Raw genomic sequence first — 17594 nt, forward strand, 5'->3', positions numbered from 1 at the left:
CCTTATATTTAGTTAATTCAAAACGACTCTATTAACGATGCTTTCACTGAAGCTTAGCTCATCGTTGCGGAAGGAATTAAATTTGTGTTTATATCCACAGACTTCCCCTCAAAGTGCTATCTTTTCACCGATTATATTCAACATATAAGAAGGTTGTTGTCTCTTTAAATAATTCTATCAAAGGGAGATGAAGTAATTTATAAACCACAAAGTAATTGCAATTGAATAATTACATTCATTTTAAAATTCAAATATTATTAATTTTGTAAATGTTATTGAAAATGTACTATCATTGTTAAAACTCCAAAATATTATTTACATTATTTCGTGTATGAGTTATCTTATCATCGACAATGTACGGGATTTTGTGTCTACTCCTAAGGTAAATAAACATCTGATTTATTGATTCTCCATCGATATCACTTGTTTGGAAAGATGTTGAAAGCTTATGGAGTACGTAAGATAATATTTATTATCAATGTCATGTAATAAAAAATGTTGGTAGCGTTTTTAATTTAACAATTTTTTATTTCTAATTACTAAATATAGATAGTATTAAGTTAATGATGACCAGTTTGCATGACAGTATGCATTAATTGATTTATGGTGTTATTAAAAATTATGATTCTAAAGGTCAAAAAAATAAGTTCGCCAATTGAAATAGTTAATCCATCACTCTTGATCATCGTGGATTAAATTTGATGTGATTCGTTACCGATTAGTTCACCAACGAACCACCCAAAATCGAACAACCCCCATATTACGCGTCCTCACTACCAAATATGCGCCCTGATGAATTGACGACGCGTCCAAGGGCTCCAGGTTCTATCCCCCACCATCCCCATCAACGTTACGCTCTGCTACCGCCCGCAGTCCCCCCTGGACTTTCTGCTAGGAAGAGTGCTCCGTTTAGTTCTCGAACCGCTTTAAACATTCACACACCAAAAAAGAAAACTTTTTAGTCATAAAAAAGTGTTGTTCAGTGATCGGTTAACATTAAAAAAGAAAAAAAAATATTTATCTAATATCTTTACTCTTTAATACTTTTACCGCGTAATCTCGAGATGTACTCTGAGAATAATATCGTAAGGGTGAACGGAGTGCGTTATAGCGACTATTTGGAGTGACAAGCAGAGGATCCAGGTGAAAACCTGGCATTTTCGCAAGGCTGCTGTTCCACTTCCTCCATTCCCCCGTCTCCTTCTCCACCGGAAAGTCCCAAATCCAAAGCCGTCCTTTCGCACAGGGGTTCTCTGTCCAGGTCCGCTTTGGGTAATTGCTCTAGTCCTTCCTTACTCATGGCTTCACCGCAATCTCAAACCGAACATCCTACCCTACCAAGAACCTTATCCACCTCAGCATTAAGGATAAAAAATCGCTCCACATTCTGGGATAAAATTTGGCATGAAAGAACAAAACGTGATTAGTAAGTAAAAGTAGAAATGTTTATTAACAGATATTTATTTAGAATATTACCATAAGAATTACAAATCCTTATTTCGCTACTTTTATAGATAAATTAGGCCACTACGTAATCATACCTGAAGGTTAATCTTTAACTTTTACTGAACCTATTAGTTTAATAACAACACTTTCAATTACCTTTTTAATAAATTATATTCCCACGTGTAGTATACATAAATGGTTCGATGTAAACTACATATTGCTTATAATAAATTATTTTAGATTACTATTTAGACAAATTCAAAAAGATTTTTTTTTAAATAATATAATACTTCTATTTTTCTCTTAATTCTGAAATACTATCCCCACAGCCAGTGTTACGATCTACAACATTTTCCAATTAAATTTAATAATGATACTTGATCCACTGGGACAACCCGATCGTTAAAATATAAAAGGTTGCAACCTAAAACGAACGAAAAAATTCTTCTAATAAAACACAATTGTAGGTATTATTATTTTTTTAATACTCTTTAATTTTTACGTGCTGTACCCTAGCGTTCTATATCCATTAAACTTAATAAGAATATAATAATATTGGACCTTGCTGCCATTAATATTCCTACCAGTTCATAATTTTATTTCCAGTAAAAGCAACGCGCCGTTTCTATATACGAAGAAAATAAACGCGTTTATTTGCGCACTCATATTAATACTAAGAATTTATGAGACGGGATCATGACCAAGTACTAATTAAAAGCCTTGACAAATAACACCAAGCGAAAAATAAACGCAATTAACGCCTTTTTCTGTTTGCACAAAGTTTGACTTAACAAGTATTACATAAAACTTTATTTATTTTCATAACATTCATATTACATTTTAATAATATAATTTTTTTTTTTATTAAAACAAGAAAAATTCAGATTTTCCGATAACATCTGGTTCCAATGTTTATTTAGATTTTGAATAAGCGACTAAAGTTGTCACACGTAACTTTTATGCTACGAGATAAATCGATTCCTGGTCTATTCTTGGAAAATCCGATGAAATTGTGCGCATCGCGTCTTCAATGTAGCGTTTACATAACATTTCATGTTTCAATTATTAATGCACTGGCCAAGGGAAAACTAAAACGACCACTAACTGAATAACGACTAAAGTAACTACGACTAACTAGGGGGAAATTACTTAATAAGATCTTGTTTATTACTGGCAATAACCAATTTATATCTTGAATACATCAATTTAATTCGGCCAAATGTAATATTCGTGTATGTAAATCAAATTCATCCATTAAATTGTTGATGCTAAAAATTTTAATTAAAACATCAATATGGACAGATTTTTTTTTTCTTTATTTAGTGTATATCAATATTTTATAGGTAGGTTTCCTGTTTGCGTTGAACAAATTTCAGTTTGAAAAAGCAAGATAGCATAACTCTTAGATATCTATCACAACAATTAGTTTGAATTGTAAAATTGGAGAATGAAAAATTTGAAACTAAAAATATATTAATAGAAGAATTCGTAACTTAATAACCCAACTCAACTCAATTATTTAAATTTTAGTTCATAAATAATGTTTTAAAATTTTCATTTTTTAATCAAATATAAATCGTTACAAAAATTGAGATTAAAAAGTTTTGGATCAAATCATAAAGTATCCAAAAACATCAAAAATAAAGATTTGTGAGGTTATAAAAATTTAAAATAGATAAAAACATCAAACTGGAATCATTAAATATTTAGGAAATATACTAAAAACAACATGTCTAAAAATACGATATGGTTTCATGATATGAAATAAAAGTGTGCTGGGCAGTCAAAATGAAATGTATCGAAAAACAATTTTAAGTTTTTAGCAATAAATATGGTTTATAATTTAATTTTTTTTTTAATTATGTGATTTATTCTTTGATTAAGATAATAAGTTAACATTTAAAATCAAGTTTAAAAAAAATCAAGATACAATCATAAATTTACTGAAATTTAATTAAAACGCACAGACATTATTAGTCGTACTAAAAATTAATAAAAATAAAATTAAATCTAACGTTATAGATTACGAAACCATAAATGAAAGAATTCGCAAGCTACGACTGTAGAACTCAACTGAAGACAATATGCAAAAGACGAAAATTTTTACACAAACCAGAAAGAAAACACCACCAAATTAACCAAATCTACAAAGACCTAACCCCCACTAACAGAATTCTGCAAGTTGCAAAGGTTAAGGTATGCCGGACATGTCATAAGGATGGAAGATAGTAAGAAAAGAGCATGCAATAGTAAATTTCATGGAAAGAAACTGGCGGGAAAGGTGGGAAGATGATATAGTAGAGGACGCACGAAACATCTTAAAGTTTTGCATATGGAAGAGAGCGGCGCTAGACACAGAGGGATGGAGACAAAAATTGAAGGAGGTTTTTTGTCAAATCTGTTTGTACTTGAACAGCTTTTTTATACAAAAATTTTGAAAAAGGAATCAAATTTGAAGTTTATTCCTTTATTTATTCTTTGAGGTAAATATATTCTTGCTGAATTAGGAATATTCATTAAAGAATTTTTAGCTTCAAATCATTTTCTAAATGAGAAATAATATTTTTTTGAGATGGCTAGAAAATATTTGATGTTAGGTTATTTCAATTTTTAATTATGCAGATTGAATATCTTTTTTATAAATAATTTAAAGGACCTATATTTTATCATGCAGCAAGCATCAATTCAACATTATTTTTTATTATAAATTAATTAAAAAAAATGAACTCCAAGTTTCTCTCATTAAATCTGAGCCTTGAATATTTATTTTAAACACCGTAAACTTTGGGTCGATGCGGAGATCTGAAAACCGTATGTATGACTAAGCAATGTGGACTAGGGGAGATGAAACGCTCAAATGCCACGATAAAAACATCTGATGGTAAATCCGAGGCAAGCTCCAAAAGAATTGGGTACCGAAACAAACGAAAACACACACATAAGCTTTGATACTTTTAGACCCTCGAGCTTTAGTCATCGAAACAAAAAATAGCCCATTGTAGTCTATACATATGCCTTGAAAGGACTTGCCTTTTGTTGACCCTCAACTTACAGAAAATTACTCGTAGGAAACGATTTAATTACTTTAGGATGACATTTAATGCATTTTAATTACTCGAAGTAGAAAATTCTTCTTTTTATATAAAAGAATTTCCAATCAATTGAGTGGATAGAGTTACACAATTAACGATGCTCTTAAACGGTGCTCTAAAACAATGTTCAGAAACTAACTATCTCTCAGGAAACATAACTCTTTGCACTTCCTTAAATAAAATATATTTCTCTGCTATCTTTACCTCAATATATTAGAATAAAGTATTTTAATACGTCGCATTATTCTCAAAATTTAACTCACGATCAATAAAAGTTGTACCTACTTATTTCTCTCGTTGAACGTTTCATTATCAATAAATAAATATTTGATGTACCAATGTATTAATAATTTCGATTGAACTCCACAGTCATACTTCTAATTTCAAGGTAATTCAAAATAGGTCAATATTAATTTTATTCGATTCTCCTTTATATCCATTGGTTCTACTAATATAAGTTTAAATTACTTCGAGTTAATTTATAGAGGAAATGTAAACAGTAATAGAGTTGAACAGCAAGCATTGAAATATCCCACGTATTTGGCAATGCGATCAATATCTTATCGTTCAAGACAGCCGGTTGTGTTCTTGTAGATTTAGAACCGTCCATCGAGCTTTTATGCCTTCAAACAGACATGATGATACAATCAAATATTAATACATTCCTCATAAGACAGAAAAACGAATGTTTAAATGCCTTAAAATAATAAAAAATAATATCTCTGTATATTAATTGCGCTGAAGAAAATTTTTACAAGTATATGGTTAGTTAATTATATGTCGGAAAAGTATTTCGAATAACGTAATAGCAGCCCTAAGACTTTAAGTTCAATCATGTCAATTTCTACCCTTCTGCAAATAGGAATTTGCTTTCTGTAAGCACTATTAATCTTATATTAGCAGTAACTCGTCTTCTGCAAGCAGTATCTAGTCCTCAGTTAGCAATGTCTTGTCTTTCATCTGTAGTATTTAGTCTTTCGTAGCAGTATGTATTCTCCTACCAGAAGCATCAGTTTTTAGCCTTCTCTTTAGCCTTCTATCTTCCGCAGGAAGTATCTAGTCTTCCATTAGCAGTAACTTATCTCCCGAAACCAGTATCTAATCCTCTATGAGCATTGTCTAGTCTTTCATCGGCAGTATCTACACTTTTGCAGCACTGCATAGCCTTCTGTTACCAGTATGTTGTCTCCTAACCAGAAGTATGAGTTTTTAGCCTCCTACAAGCAATAACTAGTCTTTCGCAAGCAGTATCTAGTCTTCCATTAGCAGTACGTAAACCTCTGCTAGCCGTATATGACGAAATATAAGTGATATACCTAAATAAGTTATTGCAGGTTTAAGTTGGTGACGATCGCATTATATGCACTTGTTGTGGTTGTTGCTACTATTTGAGACTATTTTCTGCTAGTAGCAGTTTTTCAATTGAACACTATTGATGGTATGTCATAACCGTTGTTTTGCCCTTCATTATGTAAAATGCATTTTAAATCTGAACATTGTTAAAACTATAAAAACCATTCTATTTAAACAAAGACTTTTTTTTTTAAAGTACAAATCGTTACTATCAAATTTAAAAAAGCTATGCGATACCAGTGTATTGTTTTGTTTAATCTATTGTAACATGATGAATAGTTTTCATCTCCGATTTCGAGGAGTACTGCAAGTTCAAAACGATCTGCCTATCTGCACTGATTTATCCGAACCTCCGTGTACTATTCATGCTATCTGATATACGTTGAGTTATGCCAAATGATTCAATATGGACCGAAACGATGTTATTTCATGTTATTACATAATCTTGTATAATATCTTGTAATATTTCAGAATTCAAATTACGTAAAGTTACTCCGAAAATTCCCCAGGAATACATATACATATACTATATTAGGAAACTTCATGTTGCATTACCTTTTGACGGAGTTATTTTACGTTGTCACAGGCACCTGAGCATCGTGTATGGTTTTTTAACTCAAATTTCCTCCCAAGCTTTTAGAGATAACTTCTACGTTTTCAGTTATTATAAACTACCGCACCTGTATGCCATCAAAGAGAATAGGGAGAAAATTGAAGCTTTGACCTACTTTACGAACGGCTAAATCTTGTGAAACAAAGTTACACTGTGTGTCAAATTTAAAGTAAGACAATGTATTTTAACATATGCTTACTATACATCGCTAATTAAATAATTTAATCAAATAAATTTAAACGTTTTTTTGTTATCGTTCAAGTCTTTGAACGCAGTTAAATACAGTTATATAACTGGTTGGTTTGTTTATATTTACTTTGATGTTTCGGTACAAGTTTGCACAAGTTGGTATATATTTTGGAAAATTACATAAATATTTAAAACACTGAGTGCATATTAACTTGTGTGTATTTAGATTTATATATCAAAAATAAAATTTAAAAATAAAACCTGGTGTGCAATATTTTTCTATTTAACGAGGTAAAGTATAAAAAGGTTAGATTAAAACAGATAACTTTTCCAATCTAAGTTTTGATAATGTAAAAGAAATTTTCTAAATAGTTTACCGAATAAGGATGAGATTTTCTAAACCAATTTCTTATCGTTTAAAAAGTAAGGATAAAGCCTTACTTTTCTTTAAGATTTAGTTGTTGGAAAAAAATTTATAAAGAAATATTTTTTATGTGGTTTACTATTTCCTAGAGAAATTAATTAATTAAGTAAAGCTTAAGTTGCATTTCATATTATTTGACTTCGTCTACCGTAATTCTCCCTTTTGTATAAGAATTTATGCATAACTAGAAATGTGAATAGACATGTCATTTAAATAGAATAGACTCGGGACAAAACTTTTTATTATTATTATTTCAAGTCAAGTATTTATAAGACCTTGTTGTGCTTGTTGTGTGAAATGAGTGAAAAGTAAGTATCTGGTGTCTTAAAACATAGTCACCATGGTTGAGATATGATATCCTGGACAGAAGAGTTCCTGGCCCTTCACTTTTTGCTAATTAATGTTAGAATCTGCAAATTTATTAACAAGTAAATTGGGTAACTACAACATAACATTAATAAATTTAGATGCTCCAACTGAAAAACCCCAACGAGGCAATAATAGAGCAGTTCTATGAAGAACTCCAAACTATTTATTAAACTGTAGTGTTATTGTGAGGATGGTAATGCTGAACTCAGAAAGCAGGATGGATGCCAAGATGTGATTGGTAAACAATCTCCACGATAAAATTAATATGAATTGACTACCACAATTAGCCACACGCAGTAACCACAAAATCGTAAACACGTGAATAATCCCAGGTACGGACGAATGCACTCAAATTAACCACGTCTTAAGATCAAAGGATAGGCTTCTTCTATAAACTATGTGAGAACATACTAAGGTGCCAACTGTGACTCTGACGATTTCTTGGTGAAGGTAAAATTTACACACAGAATTTCTGCAACAAATAAAAGGCATTTAGAAAATAACAAAAAAATTAAATTTAGAATACAGAGTGGTAGAGTTTTTACGACAGAAGGAACAAGAATACGGAATAGATGAAGAATGGGACACTAATTATAAAACACTAACAGACATCAGTAATTTTGCTGCTTAAGACACTACAACATAACAAAACATCACGAAATAAATAATATGATGGTGATTGTAGAAAGATAATGGAAAGAATAAATACTGCAAGTAGAAAATGCCTACAACGAAACACAACATTGAACAGTGCTGAGTATGAAGAGTATCGAAAAGAGGCCAACGATTTTGGAACGATGCGGAAAAGCAGAAAAGATCTTCCATCCGAACTCCAGAATAAGAAACTAAAGAAAGGAGAAAGTTTTGCTGTTTTTAAAGTACACCCTATACATATCAAAAATCTATTAGTGGCTGAAAAAGTATTTGAATATAATTTGGATGCGATTTTAATAGAGCTTTTCTGTGGTAACTTATACATTTTGACCAATATTCTATAACTGTCATTAGCAGATAATTAGATGTGTATTTTAGTACTATGTATTTTGTTTCTATCTTTTCGGCTATCTCCAAAACTAAAAGAGATAGAAAAAAGTAGCTTACATGTTAGAAGTTTTTCGAAAAACTACTAACCCCAAAAACTTCAAACAGCTGTCGTCTTTTGTGTTCATCCTATCGGCAAAAACTGAAAAATTTGCGAAAACGACAAACGCGTATATCTTACTTCACTATCAAAGATGGAATGTTATAATTAAAACATTGTGCGGGCAAGTTTTCATGAAGAATGTAGTAGCGTAGGTAGAATATTTTCTCATGTTTTATTTTCTATATTTTACTAGTAACTTTTTTTTTAATATAAATCATAGTTTTGTACGGCCTAATAAATGAATAGTTTGTTGGGTACATTTCTTATATTTATTGAATAATTAACAAAAATTCTTCTCATTCTTTCTAAAACGATTGTAGCATATATTATATTTAAACGTTAACGTTGCTATAGTGATAACCATATATTAGCATTATGAGATGATGGAAAACAATGTTTTTAAGTCGATAAATCGTTTCTACGCTGTTTCATCAAAATATCAAAGAATGTGTTTTAACGTAGTAAGATTTAAAAAAATGAGCAATAAGTTTCAGAAAAGAAAAGAGTTGAAAAAGTTGAGTTAGATTAGTTTTGTTTACAAATAGAAATCAACTCTGACAAAAATATTGGGTAATGTTATGATAGGTCAGTTTTTTTTTTAAATCCCAATTACAGCGTGAAGGAATGTTGGTTTTCTTTATCGTAAAGAAACCCCAATTAAAGTGTGAAAAAATGTCATGATATTTTCGAAAAACGAGATCATGACATCTAAGCTACTTTTTTTCTATCTCTTTGAATTTCAAAAATAGCATACGCGGACAACAAATTTGGGACACCTGTACAATGCAAATTTTATTGATTAAAACAAATCGTTGTAATAGTGTGTGTAACCTTTAAATTCTTTAAATAATTATATTAGAAATGACATGTTTGACAATTTTTTATTCATTCTGACAATTCCATCAAGATAATAATGAATTTAATTTCAGATACGCATTGTTCTTGCTACCAAAAAGTTGTAAAAATTCTTGTGATAGCGATAACAAGACGATTTCGAACGTTAAACTTTATTATTTATTATTGTTAATGACGAAATCAGGTCAGTAATCTACAAAGTACAAAGTTTTATGAATGTTTAGATAGGTATCAACAAGATTCTGGTGCGATATTAAAAAGATAAAATAATGTGGGTGATACATTGTCAACTCTTACACTACAAGTCATCAATTTTTCTTATAAAATTAACAATGATTTTAAAATTAATTTAAATCTTGCTATATTGGATTCATAACATCGAAACTATTCTTCGTATGACGCGAAGATTATCATACGAAATTATCATCTGATCGTGCAATTAACATTGTTATGTTACACTTTACTTATGGTAGTAGATACTTCCAACTTTTGTCACGTTTTCTTATGGAAGTTGTATTATCTACAACTTGCTTTCGGTAATTTGTACGAACGGCATCTGTGGCATTAAAAATATCATGATACAATCCTAAGTTATTTTGATAATAAGTTTGTGTCAATTCTTTATGAAAATTTATGAGCTAGTATGCTAAAATTTCAATGTTATATTTTATTGTCTTTACCTAACTTCAATTTCTAATTTTAGATTCTTTTTCCAAGTGAAATAGATTTAGTGGTCGTCTAATTGTTTCCTCTCTCAAAACACTTTATCGCTCATGATTATATGTTATCAAGATAAAACATTAGACCCTGGAGAAGCAGCAATAACAGATACAGGATAGCGTCTTCTAATCAATGTATGAAATTATCATGGTTTATAGAAAAGGATTTTTGGTGGGTTGAAACATGAGCGGGCATAAAAAATCACTCACGTGCCCATCTCTAGTTGAAATTAGGTTAAATTTATTCTGAAGCAGTTACTGTTTAAGATATGATTTTATGACAGGTATTTACAAACTTAACACATCAAAAATGCATATTGATATAAATTAAATTTTTTTTTATTACACCTTAATATCTCAATTACTTCTTTAGAAAGACACACAGAAGAAAACAACTTTAGAAACATTTTTCGATTTCCAGTTATAATAAAAACTTTTATCCAAAAACATCAATTTAGAAGTTTAGGATTTTACGGCAAACTCTACTGTTAGTAAACTATTCAGTTTCGATGAACTGAATCTACTACGCAACTAGTTCTTACAACATCTAAACCGTTCTAAATCGGTTCTGTTTAGTTCAAATCCAGATTTTCTTTTAATCTTGCTTTTATAATTACTTGAATAATTATGCCTAATATTATACATGAAGGTCTCGATTAATTAAGTTTGATCCAAGATTTTCAACTCAATAATATTGATAATCCCTATAGATAATGCTCATTCGATTTCACCAACTATATAAACTAAATTTAATCTATCCAAAGTTTAATGGTACCTATTGGATTAAGCTTCTTGATATATTTAGCTTTGCATTTCTGCTGCTCTCTCATTTTCTTATTTGTAATCAATATGTTACGAGATACTCATTATACAAGATATTATTAAGGTTATAACATGAAAGCTTCATTAAAAATAACAAGGTTTTTGCGTTGTAAAGTATTTCTAGCGCAACTGCTTGTATTGTAGTTGTTAGTTCTAAATATAACCTCCCGGGAATGCACCACTAGAAACTCCTTAATCTTAGCAAGTTTCTAAAAATGTAGGTTAGTAGAGTAAAGATACAACGACAAAGTTTCCGTGGGTTACGGATTTAAAAATGGATTAATTAACGAATTAATGCACAAAGTATTATTTTTTAGAATTCTTTTTATAGTCTTTAGAAAGTTGTAACAAAACTTTTTATCTTAACAATTGTGACATTTGTTAAAGTTTCCAAAAATGTAAAAATTTAGATTTGTTCTCTTCTTCCTCCGAGGTCTCAATTCTCTTCTACTGGTCGGAAATAATTAAGAATTGCCTGGAGCTCCTTAAAATAAGGAGCTAATAAGATTTAATTCTCTTTTTTAAACTTAGAAAGTTCGTCTACAGTCACAGAATAGATAATGGTATTTTTTTTCATATCAAATAAAATTGGAATAATTAATTAAAAAATAAAAATGAACTGAAAATAATATACAAAAACTATTCTATTTAAAATTTGCACTTAAATCAACATTGTTACATTGTACCTACTTTGCAGGCAACCATGCTAACACTCCAGTTTATAGAGTTCTCAATACTAAAGGAAATATAAAGTTCTATTTGTACATTTAAATTAAAATCTTTGTTTATATCCTAGCTTCTATAATTTCTAAACGAATTATTAAATTTCCTACATTTTATTTTACTATATTAATAATAAATTAATGATAATAGTATTTCAATATTACTAATAGTTAACATATATCTTAGTTAAGTTATGTTACAGCAAAATTGCTTCTAAATTATGAAAATCTCGACATACCAAATTGTTTTCGATTTGATCAAAATAATATACTTCGGGTGGGCACAAATCTGGAATCGTGCAGTCGTGGCTTATTTAGAACTGCCTAATCAAAGGTGCCCACAGACAGTTTATATGAATCTAATTGAAAATTGACATTATTGGACCAAAATGTATGTAACTTTAAGATATACCATAAAGAAGATTTACAAAGGTTTTAAAAAACTTACTACATAGTAGAATAATAAAAAATGATTACTTTATAAGTCTGAATTCAACTCTATCAATTAAGCTGATATAAAGTGAAAATGTGTGTTTAGCTCTGTAATGTATAACATATATACGACTTCCTCTTTAGAAGCTTGGCTTAATTCAACCTCATCTACGTAATACACATTTGTCATTCTTAAGGTAAAACATTATTCAAGGCATCAACATCAAATAAATCATTTGTAATATGCATTTGCGTTGTATTCAAAATAATCCTCTTCCCAAAACCATTCCGCAAATCCCGACTATTTCTGATCTTCGAAATCAAATTGGCACAAATTTTGATAATGTGACACTAAACATATCCAAATTGGCATCTATCCCCATCAGAATTAGAAATGATTTTGATGGAGATTTGTTTCCTAGAATTTCACACGCGTATTTCGACATGAAAATAAAAAATATTTTTAATAAATCTATCAACCTTCCTTCCTGTTTTGATTTTTATAAATTTATTTTCGTGGTATTCATAAACCTTTCGTCTTGACCATTTGATTGAGGATATAACGACGACGGTGCTAAGCATATAACGACACTTTTTAAATTTACATGTAGAATTTTTCACACACCAATTCTTGTTTGAATATGTTCAATATTTTAAATAAAATTATTAGTTTGATATTAAAATTCCCTTGAAGATATTTTACGTTGTCATAATATATGATATATAATATAATTATTGCGACATATTCTTTTTGATATTCAATCATGACGAATTTATCGACAAAATAATGAATCATTTTATTTCAGCAAATTCAATCCGAATTAATTATTGGTTGTACCTCATAACATGATCGATCTGTCAGTTGATATTAATGTAGATTCGACTAATTCAGAATATGTAATTGTTCCAAATCAGTATTCAGTAATTGTAATTAAAATTTGGCACCATCATTTTATAAAAGATTTTTCTCAAAATAAGTTGAAATGGCACTTATACCAAAGATTTTCTTGATTCCCTACTTTTTGTACTCTAAATTATATTTATTTAATTTTTTTGTGTTATTACTACTTACAAAACGTTTCGGAGCTGGCATGATCGATATTCGTAATTGAATTTTTGAAGATCTTAACACATCAATAACTCACATACGTCATACGAAAATAGATTTGACCGCTAGACTTTGTTCGATGTTTTATATCAATTTTAAACCTCTAATATATTAAGCAATATTTATATCTTGAAATTTAATGCTACACTATAATATATTTACAAACAATCAATCGGCTACTCTAATTAAGTAATAAAATAAAATAAAATTGAATCAATGAGGGTATAGTTAGTTGGATAAACTAGTAGTTAATGGAACATTTCCAAAATTATATTATCCGAACGAGAGATTCAGATGCACCGCGAAATTTTGTTATATACGTTCCATTCGGAGCCAATCAACGTGGTCGTAATGACGTTTACATTACCGCACTTATAGGCTGTGGCCCGTGCTTAAGCTATTTTCGCTAAGCCGATTAATTATAAACACGCGGTTACCAATGTACTTCATAAATTTTACGTCGGCAACGTCAGAAACTCAAACACAATCCAGCCGAAACTGTTACGCAAACAGACTACCTCTGCGCGTCCCAAGAATTTTGCAAATCCGCGCCAGTTCCCGATTTTACGCAGATTACTACAACATCCGTGCTATGTGATTCGCGCTTTAACAAAAAAAAGCCGTGTGACATTTCATCTCTTGTTTAATAATCAAGATGGGATTATTCGAACCCAATCGAAAAATCAGAGAGAGAAGAAGGTATAAAGTATTGTTTGGTTTCATTTTTATTTATTGGTAATGATATGTAGGTGTGAATAGTCAAAAAGTTACATTTAGACTCATAGAAATTTAGTTTTTGGAGTATAATGGGTTAAAATTGAAATTGTACGCTTGGACCATTTTCAAAAGAGATGCACTAAATGCAACCGATGGCATGCATTTAGTGACAACGCGCTCGATCCATGAATACCTTTTGTACGGGTAATTCACTTCGTATAGCTCATTTTGAGTGTCAATAGAGTCGAAATTATAACGAATTTTACCCACTCTAATTATATTAAATGAATTAATGATATCGAAAAAATAAATTTAAAATTAATATGTAATAAAGGTAATTAAAATTTCTATTTCCATGAATCACAAAATTTATATGATATATTTGTGGATTATGTTGCTAATTCTCGAAATTAATCTGAATAAAAAAACTTTCACTTGCATTTTATTACAAATTCAATACCAAATTAAGAAAATTATATAAATGCTAATTAAATAAATTAGAAATCCTAATAAATTTATGATTATTTCTTGTTTCAGCCATGGGGAAGACCTTATCGTCACGCCATTCGCACAAATTCTTGCCAGTTTACGCAGCGTTCGAAACAACTTTCTCCATCTCACCAATGTGCCCACAAACAAGTGAGTTTACCGTATGTTTATGAAACTTTGACCCGAGTAAATAACATTTACGTACCTCGTTAATACGTTTGCGGATTGTTTCTTGAAAATAAACGACGAAAGAATTTATTCTTTCAATCATTTTTTTTAATAATATTTATTAAGTTTATTTAGCAACATAAAAATGTATAATCTTTTTCCTATTGTATTCTTACCGTTTTGGTTTAATTCAGCATTGTAAATAGGTTGGAATGTAAACAGTTAGTAATTCAGGGGAAATTTGTTACTACTAGGAAATTGAAATTCGGCAAACATCTAATATTTGTTTAATCGTACGAAAATTTATTGTTCTTTAAATGATTTTGAAATATTTTCACCGATTAAAATTTACCTTAAAATATTCTCTTCCCAATCGAATACAGAATATCGATCTTTAAGATTGTCTATTTCCCTTTTCCTGTTTAAAAGGAGGTCAAGAAATCGCTCAACGGGGTTTTTGCAAACAAAACTGAAAATTCGAGCCTCAAAATAAACTCTTCTGGAAGTTAAAGTTTTGATAATTTCATCAACTTTTTTCATCGAAACAGAAATTGTATGCACTTTGACATTTTTCCAGTTTTGATGAAAATATCCATCTATTATTTCGATGAAATCCTTGCTCTGATTTATTGATTTACGCTTGACATTTTCATCAATTCAAAATTCTATCATAAAAATTTGTGGATGGTGAATTTGATTTAAAATTTTCATTATTAATCGAAATTTTACTGAAACAACATTATTTATTGAGAGTAAAGGAAATAATTTTTTGTTCCAAAATTATAATTGTGGTGATATTACTGAAAATACTAACTTTACATGTTAGCTGGTCGGATGTCACAAAGATATTCAGAGAACTGTTATTGTGCTGCAAAATAAATCGTAAATTTTATACCAGGAAGAATCAACGCAATAATATGAAAATACCCCGTACGAACTTTATTAAATGTCCTAATTCCAAATAATATTTCACAAGTTGTTCGCAGAATCGCGAACTGGCGACTATTCATATTTTGTTATCAATAGTTATTCATTTCTACGTCGCTAATTAAATTGTTTCTGATTTTAGTTTTAGACTGAACAATTAAAATAAAAAAATTAACTTGGGATAAAAGTAGTTATAAAGGTAGTAGAATGATAGAAGTATTACAGAATGATAGTTTACTCCATCAATTTAATTTAACTGGCTTTATGAGTGTTTTAGTACATGCTGAAGTTGCCTCCCAATTAAGTTAAAACTATTCTCGTATTATGAGACGATATCTTCCCTGCGCTAATAAGCTAATTAGTGGGAAACACTTAAACAAGTAGCATTAAGGAGACATTGAGTTCCAGTAAGTGTAAACAACTTAAATAAATAAACCTGAGATGTGCACTTTACTACCAATCATTGTCCATAAAAATACGACATACCATAGAGCAAAGATGAAATTGATTAAATTACTGGGACTTTATATCTTCTATAAATGTGATTTTATACTGAAATAATCTATGTTGATGTAATACGTTAATGATAGCAACAAAGGGATAAAGTCCCTCTTTGTTCTTTAATACCAAATTTTCTAAATTTTGTTTTATGTTATTGCATATTAATCTACTTAAAAAAAACTTTTTCATTTGAATTTGAATCTATTTGGGAGAAATAGCATCAAAAATCAACTATGTGTTTCCTGTAACTCATTATTTGATATTTTCAATCGATATTTTGCAATTCAAATGTCAATTCAAAAAATATAATCACATAAACCGTCCAGTTTCACCTCAATTAATGTCAAAATAACGTGTTTAACCTTTTTTTTGGTCGTATTTGAAGCTTACATTATTTCCCCGAACTTTTGCTCTGTTTACATCAATAAATAAGTAATTTACGGTATGTTCAAATCGATAATTTTAATAATTTATTATATCATTAAAAGTCAAGTTATTTATTTAATCGAGTACAAAATGATCGTGATGTTTTTCTGGTTCAATCTATTAATATTATGACTTATTACTTAACATGTTACATGATACCGAATTTCAAACTAGATTTCTGCGTAAATACGCAAATTCGACTATTCCAATAATAATAACGATCGGTATTCCACAAAACATTTTGCATTTGGAGAATGTTTTCGAAACAAGCTTTGCATGTCGGTACGGATTTACGAGTATGAAAATTTTTGAAACGAAAATTAATATTTCGGGGTTCTGTTTTTGAGCGCTTTTATGAGCGACGGGTCGTAATCGACGTTTGTTTCCAATATCAGGTGCTTGCTTGCTGTAGGCAGCTTTCAAGCTAAGTTTACATAAAATGTTCACCCAAACTTCGATTCTAATTAATTAACGAACGTCGATCTTTGACCTTATAAGAGGGGCCGTTTTCAAACATGTCAATAAAAGGTAAATTAAATATCACCTAAGAAAAATAAATGAACAAATTTTAACCTAAAGTTATATAAAGTGCATTCCATTTGTTTTGTCACCGAGATCATTAAGCATCTGCCTACTCACGATGTAATAGCAAGGTTGACAAAACCACGTGCAGATAAATGAGTGTAATACAAATTATGAATACATACAGGAAACTACGCGCGGTATATGCATAATTAACTTTAATTCGTTGTTTTCCATCTGAAATAAATGGATAATAATAAAGAATGTTTGTTTGGATGAAAAAAATTGGTAAAGTGTAGCTTTTTTAATCATATTAGAAACATACTTGCAATGATTTGAAAACTAAGTTCAACACGTAACTTTTCGATCAAACATTGTCCAGTTAACAAACTCTTCCATCATCCTGATTATATTTACCTGTCCGCTCTGTTCGTTACAGTTGGTCAGTACGCTTGAAAGTTCAAGGCTATTTACCTTTCCATCTATTCCATTAATTTATATAAAATATAAATTGTGCAACGAGATCGCTTTAAAAAGAATATCAATCTGATATAAC

The 17594-nt window shown here is 29.9% G+C and overlaps 1 protein-coding gene across 15 annotated transcripts in view; it reads left to right on the top strand.

The window, feature by feature from the left end:
- The window catches only part of LOC111426935 (phosphodiesterase dunce), a 256405-nt gene that overhangs the window by 199954 nt on the left and 38857 nt on the right, over positions 1–17594 (top strand). For 13 of the 15 annotated variants that reach the window (XM_071194357.1, XM_023061837.2, XM_023061841.2 and 10 more), the window contains one exon: positions 14543–14644. In XM_071194357.1, coding sequence (XP_071050458.1) covers positions 14543–14644 — 102 coding nt within the window. Of the gene's footprint in view, positions 1–961; positions 1427–13928; positions 13988–14542; positions 14645–17594 lie in introns of those variants that run through there. The other 2 variants (XM_023061842.2, XM_071194360.1) reach the window with 2 other exon arrangements.

This window comes from Onthophagus taurus, chromosome 2, assembly GCF_036711975.1.
Source record: "Onthophagus taurus isolate NC chromosome 2, IU_Otau_3.0, whole genome shotgun sequence".
Lineage (NCBI taxonomy): Eukaryota > Metazoa > Arthropoda > Insecta > Coleoptera > Scarabaeidae > Onthophagus > Onthophagus taurus.